We start from the raw sequence: 7,649 nt of genomic DNA on the forward strand, positions 1-7,649 counted from the left end.
GTGTGTGTGTGTGTGTTTTTTTTGGGTAAATGTCACATCCAGTCTAAATGGCCGGGCTCCAAAGCAGCTTCCATTGTTTCAGTTTCGTAATACAACAGTGTGGGACCTTAATTAAAGATGTGACGTGCCTAAGTTTAAAATTAACTTCAATTAACTTCCTGGGAGTCCCCTAGCTTGTAAAAAGTTTCCAGTGTTTTACTGTTCTAGCACTTGTAAATACAGCCTATTTTAAGAAAACGTCAAAGAATATGTCAAAACGTGGTAGTCTGCCGTGAATAAGTTCAATTATATGGGACTTCTAGTTTACAACATCCACCAACATAAATGGACTTTTATAAAAGCATGTCATTTTCTCCCCCTGTAACTGCTCCCTATAAAGCTATTTAACTACAAATTGAGACTTTGGCTTAACTTGTCTTCCATTACTTTCCTGTTGAAATTTACATAAGCATAACCTTCTTAGGATTATTTATGGACCCATTGTGTTCTATAAATGTTTTTTTAAATTGCTGTTTTCTTAAAACCTGGCACAAAAGGTCATTTTAACACAGTGATTGGTGTAGGAAAGAACTTAAAATGTTTTTATTAAACAAACATATTTATTAAAACGTGTACATAAGCAATAAGCATATCCTACACTTTCTAAATGTGAAATGACAATATGTTACAGTTCTTTATCACAGTTGAGAAAAAACTATGGAAGTAGGGAGGTTGGCATACCTGTTTCATAAATCTTGTGACAGTTAAAAGGTGAATAACAGATTGTATGAAGAATCTAACAAAGATCAATGGCTAAAATATATACAATGTCACTTACATATGCCATATACCTATGTACTATAATGTAACTTTTTTTCTTCCTTCCAACCCTGGTAACTTCTGGAGATTTAATGACCCATGCCATGTGTCCACATATTTTTTTTGATTTGTAACTGTGTGAAGACCTTTCTTGTTTTTCTTTGTCTTAATTCATACACTCCTTCAGAAGGGACACGGTTACTCAACCAAGGCACACTGCTAAGCAGAGACACTAACAGAACGTCATCCAAGCATTTGCTTTCCCATCTTGCAAAGTGCTCTCCTTGTCTCTCGGAGGATCATCCGTGTTCACAGCTTCTGTCTCTTCTGTCATGTTTGCTGGCTTCTGGGATTTTACATTCTCGTGTTGGTTTGTGTCAACATTTCCATTCTCAGTAGGTCCGTCCTCTGCTTCTGGTTCACTGTCTGAATCAATGGAAATGGTCTCTGTGCACGTGCTTACGAGTTTTAAGGTACAGTTCAGTGTCTCACATTGTCTGTTTTGGTCTGTGTTTGGAGTACCAGACTTGAGGCCTCCAGATCTCCCCACTGAGGTGCTTTCAACCTTGCTCTCCTCAAAGATCAAGTCATGTTTAACTTTCTTGACAGCATGCATGTCAAAGCCGAGCAGCACAGACACCTTCTTGGTCTCACATTCTCTCTCACACATCCTCCGCTTGGTTGCAAAGTGACTAGAAATGTCAGATTTCCACAGCCACAGACTTGCAGACAGCTTCTCCTCTTCCTGAGAAGAAAGGTATGGTCGCCGGTTGAAGTAGGACGTCAGGAAATTTTTCCTGGCCTCATACGTCTTGTGCTCGTAGCTCCTAGGATCCAGAGCAAGGCCATCAGATTCGGACTGACTTCCAACAGTTGTGCAGGAAATCTTTGACTCTTTGCTCAGTTTCATCTTCTTGGGGTTGGACATGGCCTGCATTGGTGGCTGCCTCTTGAGAAAGCCAGCTCCAGATGAGTTGAGAGTCAAGGCAGACTTGAAGCCTTGACCTACGTGGGTTCTACCAACAGCCCTGCACTGCACAAGATGCAGCGTGATTGTGGAGGCTACCATGTTACTGGTGTACACCCCCAGGCAATGAATGCACTTGTATGTCATTTTTTTTTCAACAGGATGCATTGTTTGGAGCACTTGGTGTCGCTCCCTCAGATGCATGGCCAAAGCATCAGAGATGGGACCTTTGAGGATGGTGAAACACAGCGGACACAGAGTCTTTCCAACCTCACTCTTGTGAGTCGCTGAGGGGAAACTTCTAGCAGCAAGTGGTTCACTCGTCTTCTCAATCATTCTGGGAGCGGTGACTTTGACCGGAGGTGGAACGCTGTTCTGAGCAGGCGCCAACTGATCTTGACCATTGATAGATTCCTTCATGTTAAAAGTGAGAACAACAAGTTGTACGTTACTGGACTTCTCCTGTTTAATGGTGAGATCAAAGGTTAGAGGTGATGCACCAGGTGGTCCCACGAAGTCATCAGGATGAGCCTGAGCCACATGCTCCATGATTTTCTCAACACTGTGGAAAGCAGAGTGGCACTGTGGACAGGTGAGCCCGTGGATTAGCATGTGGTTAAGCAGTGTGTCGCTGGGCAGATAGCGGTTGCAAAGTAAACACTTGCTGGTGAAGTTGTGGATTTTCATGATGTACTTGGCCAGTGCCCACACTTTCTTTGCCTTGTGTGCATTCTCAAAATGAGCATTATAGAGGTTTTCAGGAAAGAGCTCATTGCAAACTGTACATATCTTCCACTTCTGTGTCTGCGCTGTGTTTACACCCGCAGAATTATTTTCAGCCACAGTGCTGTTGCCAGGAACTGTGCCACGAAGCTGACTGGTTGCGATGGAAGACTGATGCTTGACAACAGGGGCCACTGGCTTTAAATAGCCAATTACTGGTTGTGCTGTTGAGTCAGCTCTAGGTGTGTGGCCCCTGCTAATGACCAGAGGGGTCTTCTGAGTTACAACTGGAAAGGTTTGGGTCCTTGAGACAATAATATTAGCATGTCCAATCATGGTGGTTACCTGAGCACCAATGCGCTCATGGTACTCTATAACATGCTGTACTAGAGCCTCGTAGCTACGAGTGGAAAACTGGCAGCGTTTACAGAGGATGTTGTTGCCATTGACAGAATTAGCACCATTTTTGACAGATGATTCCGAAACCATACCAAGATACGGTGAGACAATATGCTGAAAATGTTCCCTGTAGATGTGCCTTCTCACAACATTGTAGAGACTGTCCCGAAACGTGCATTTTTTGCAAAAGTACATTGCCTTCTCCACACCGTCTCCCTGTCTGGCATATGTTTTGTTGTTCTTTGCCAGGCCAACTCCCTGTGGGTTTCCATAGTTCTGCCGTGCTGAACTAGGTATGTGGAATATTTTAACATGCGTCTCCAAAGTTCTCTTGCTTGCAGTGAATGTGCAGTATGGACAGTTGAGCAGTATTTTACTATCAAAGATTTTCCTGTGTACATTGCGGAAGTGATTCTTGTAGCCTGAGTAGTATTTGGAAGAAAATGAGCACTCTGTGCAGCAAAATGGCTTCGATCGGTATTCCTAGAAGACATCAAGGAAAGAATAATGGCATTAAGACAAATATGGTCATTTGTGCATAAGCATTTGAAAAGGCCATGGAAACAGAAGCAAGGCTTACCTGTGTTTTAGAGTATGATGGATCCCACGCGCAGATATCAAGGCAAAGACTGCTCTTAACAAATTGCTCATTAGGGCAAAACTCTTTGAACTCCTGTGGAAGGATATTTAAAGATTAAGGCATACATGTTATAATATCTGATAAGAATTTGTTTATATAACATTTCTGACAGTTTGACAGCATACAATACTTTGCATGCAATTGTAATCAACACAGGCTTTGGACAAAATGCTGAGTTGGCATAAAATTAAGTTGCATTTTCCTTAATAAAATATAAAATATTTTCTAAATATAAACACTGTTACAGAGATTTTTTTTTTTTAAAAAGAGCCACTCACATATATAACTATTAAAGCATGAATGGCAATCGTCTATAAAGCTTCATATTAAGTCATGTTTCTCAATTTAATGTAAAGTTTCTAGAACAATTAAAGATACACTCACCTCTGCTGCCTCCTTGCAGTACTCCAGTCCAATGTCTTCAAGTGCTTTCTTCACTTGTTTCCTAGCTCTCCGGATTCTTGTAAGGTTATTCACTGGGAGTTGATACATTTCTCCTGACCAACAGAAAATAAAGTGTTTATTAGTTTGAGGTAGGCTTAAGACAGCAGCATCTTTATTAAAATGTGTCAGAATACAACACCACAGTTCAATCAATAATCACCAACATCATGAGAGGCTGACTTCATAAACAGGCGACACGCCCTTTCAACACGTGTTTCTATCCAATAAATCGCTGTCAACTTATTTACTTATGATGCCAGGATAACGTTATCTATATGAAATGCTGCAGTTTCTACGGGGGCCCAGTGTCGTTACTGTCTCAGTGGCCATGCCACAAAGTTAGCTTTCATTCACTGATTCAGTGCTGGAAATACTGAAGCAGAGAGCAAACCTGAAGCCCTTCTTGCTCCACACTGTCCTCTGATCTCGACCATCAGAGGTTTAGCTACAGTCCATGTAAAGTCCATGTTAGTTCTGTGGACTAACATGGATGTGTTAGCCAGCATTAGCTGCGTTACCCGCTCTAGCAGGCTCGGTCACCCACTGCACTTAGCACCAAAGCTAGCGTTATTCATTTCTTCATTTTCACTGACGATATTAATCGATGCGTGTTACTCACCTTATGATACGTCTGGGAGCTAGCTTACACTGGCTGCCTCACTGCATAAATGGCCAACACAGCAGTGTAGTGGTCGGCGGGGTCGTGCAGACTGATGCTGATGTTCGCTCTCCTCAAAGCCGGTGCTGCACAGCTAGCTCACTAAGCTAGCTCGTTAGCCGTCACATCTGCTTTGCTGCAGCTGCTACTATCGTTATCTGGATGAACGGGGCACAGTGGTGCACACCTCACACCACTCTTTATGTGACCACAACAATGGTGACTGCCAGGACAACCCAGTGTCCTCTGAGCAACTCTTCTACTTGCACCGGCGGTCGGGCCAGTCTGCTAGCTAGCGTTATCTTCTCCCAGAGAGACAAGTCAATCCAAAATGGCGACGATAAAACGACGGAAGTCGTAGCAGGGAGCTGCCTGGGCAGTGACTGGATGACCAAAGTTAGTATTCATTATGGTCACATTAATACAGTGTTTTGTTTTCAGCTGTAGAAAGCTAACATTTGTAGTTCAGGAATGCTGGTTCATGAAAATACCACATTCATGACCCTTGTGGTTTACTTTTGCTGATAAGCATTGTCACTGATTTATTTATTTATCTATGTATTGTGTCCCACAAATGAACACATAGATAGATAGATAGATAGATAGATAGATAGATACTTTATTGATCCCAAGCTGGGAAATTGCAAACATGAGCTTTATCCATAGTGTAGGATTGAACAAAAGGCTTCTTCATTAATTATATTTCAGTTATATCAAATACAGTTCATTATTATATCAATAGTGTTCAAGAGCTAGATGATGTTGTCACTCCAGTGGCTCCATAACTTCCAGTACAACAGTGCGAGTTCCTGTCATCACCAGTCTGGACACTGTCCTGTAGTCCAGGTAGAGAACACACTGTCCATTCACCTGGCACACAAACTGCCGCACCTAAAGAAAACGATGTGAGGTATCACTGGTCTGATTTTTGTCTCAGAGTCACATATGGGCTGTTCTCAAACTCCTTTGAGATCACAATAGCATTTTCTCTTTTGGTGCCATGTGTGTAACATATTATCTAACCTTAACTCCAGCAGCTGCTGCAGGGCTTCCAGGGTCAACAGCCTGCACATAACAGGGAGCCATGCCTCTGACAACAAAGCCCCAGCCCAGGGCGTCTCCTATCACCTGTGATGGCCGAAGGGTGAGATAAATTACATTAAATTAAATCTATTTAGTTTAGTTCACTTGGTGAGGTATAATTTTATTAGTCTACATAGAAACATCTCTAAGAATGTGTTGAATTTTGTTTAGACTTTGTTCAGGTTATACTGAATTCATGCTGTTAAACCTTAGAGATGACATAAGTAGTTTTTAAAGGTCCAGTGTGAAACATTTAGAAAGATCCGTTGGCAGAAATGAAATGTAATATTCATAGGTATGTTTTCATTAGTGTATAATCATCGGAAAATAAGGATTGTTATGTTTTGTTATCTTAAAATGAGCCGTTTATATCTACACACACCGCGGGTCGTCTTCCATGGAGTCCGCCATGTAGCCCAGACGGGACAAACCACACACTGGCTCTAGATAGGGAAGTTGGCGTTTCGTGGCCACCATAGTTTTTTTTTTTTTTTTTTTTTTGTGCTTGGGAGGGGAGAGTGAAGCGACAGAGTTGATTTAAAAATTCACCACTAGATGCCACTAAATCCCACATACTGGACCTTTTATATAGCCATGGTTAAATCATTACAGATCAACTCACCGTCAACACTTTCTTGATGAAGGGTGCACCATGTGCCAGTATCTCTTCACATGTAAAATTTCTTCTGAGTACTGTAAAATTATTAAAAGATTTCAGCGTTCACAGTTTTCCAGTTTTGAGTTTTCTGAGACACAAGCGGACCAAATAGGCTGTCTTTAAAGACATTTTGAGACATTTGTCACGTGAATATTAATGACACGCTTGCCTGATTTGGGATTGCATCTGACCATTGAAGTTGAAGTCAGCTGGACAAGAGGTGGAAATCCAGCTGAGTGAAGCTGAAGGGAATTCAAGCTGCCTCGACGCACACTGGTAACCTGTTTCAGGTCTTCACTCAACCCCACTGTAATTAAATTAGTAGTAAAATTAGTAGCATTCACAACAACATGTATTAAGTGCAAAAAGGGCAGAATTTATTTATTTTTTTACCAGACTGGAAAGCACTGTTGCCCTCCTGCGGTTGGCCTTTGCGCAGAACAAATGGACTATCAGAATGGTTGTCCTCGTGTGTCGACACTACCACACCTTTGTCATCGTCATCTTGTTCACTTTCATGTAACAGTTCAGACAGGCGGCGGCGGCGGCGGAAATTGATGCAGAACTGATAGAGCAGTCCGCTGTCAAAGAACTCGTGCTTCTTTGCCACTAGTGGTGGGAGTGGAGTGAGAGAGAGCACAAAACACATTTTAAAAATAATGGGATTTTTCACAAAGAGTTGATGAGTGTGTTTGCTTTAGATTGCAAAAGTCCCAGCTGGCCACCCACTGCTAGCAGCCACTGACAGCCAGCTCATTCCTGGTGCCATACATCAAAGGGCAAATGAGGACTCCCCTCACCGTGCTGAATGATGCCATGCTCCTGCAATGCGCGGCACAGCTGCAGTCCCAGACGCCGGCTCTCTGCCTCTCCATTCTGAAGGAGCCAGTCAATCAATTGGCAGCCAGGAAAGGAGCGCTGATATGCAACACCATGCTCCTCTCTTAGCTGCAGAATAGAGTTCTTGTCCCCTATGAGACTGAAGACACCAGTCAGATGCGTCATAACATGCAAATTACTATATATAATTGTTGCGAGGGACATTTCAACAGACAATATCACCAATATATATCTGACAGGAGATTGTTGGTGTGTGTGAATTTGTAACTCCAGCCTATTAAAGGTCCAGTGTGTACAATTTAGCTTCACACTCCATTTCGAAGTGTGGAGGAGAAAACTGCGGCGGCCACAAAACACCCAAAAAAATTTAATAGCCCTATCTTGAGCCAGTGTTTGGTGTGTCCTTTCTCGGCTACTGTAGGAACATGGCAGTTCAACA

The 7,649-nt window shown here is 42.4% G+C and overlaps 2 protein-coding genes across 2 annotated transcripts in view; both read right to left on the minus strand.

Moving 5' to 3' along the window:
- Positions 1–554: 554 nt before the first annotated feature.
- adnpa (activity-dependent neuroprotector homeobox a) lies at positions 555–4,950 on the minus strand. The gene is made up of 4 exons (XM_035662497.1): positions 4,591–4,950; positions 3,912–4,024; positions 3,468–3,560; positions 555–3,370 (listed from the first exon to the last, which is right to left on the minus strand). Exons 2-4 carry the CDS (start codon positions 4,017–4,019, stop codon positions 1,031–1,033), a joined length of 2,541 nt encoding a protein of 846 aa, XP_035518390.1. The 5' UTR covers positions 4,020–4,024; positions 4,591–4,950; the 3' UTR covers positions 555–1,030.
- Positions 4,951–5,394: 444 nt separating this feature from the next.
- si:dkeyp-97e7.9 (DEP domain-containing mTOR-interacting protein) overlaps positions 5,395–7,649 on the minus strand; it is a 3,110-nt gene continuing 855 nt past the window's right edge. The window contains exons 4-9 of the mRNA XM_035662498.1: positions 7,171–7,349; positions 6,764–6,979; positions 6,540–6,677; positions 6,335–6,405; positions 5,653–5,757; positions 5,395–5,520 (exon numbers count right to left, since the gene is read on the minus strand). Coding sequence (XP_035518391.1) covers positions 5,395–5,520; positions 5,653–5,757; positions 6,335–6,405; positions 6,540–6,677; positions 6,764–6,979; positions 7,171–7,349 — 835 coding nt within the window. The remainder of the gene's footprint in view (positions 5,521–5,652; positions 5,758–6,334; positions 6,406–6,539; positions 6,678–6,763; positions 6,980–7,170; positions 7,350–7,649) is intronic.

This window comes from Morone saxatilis, unplaced genomic scaffold (genome assembly GCF_004916995.1).
Source record: "Morone saxatilis isolate NCDOM2014 unplaced genomic scaffold, NCSU_SB_2.0 Contig18, whole genome shotgun sequence".
Lineage (NCBI taxonomy): Eukaryota > Metazoa > Chordata > Actinopteri > Moronidae > Morone > Morone saxatilis.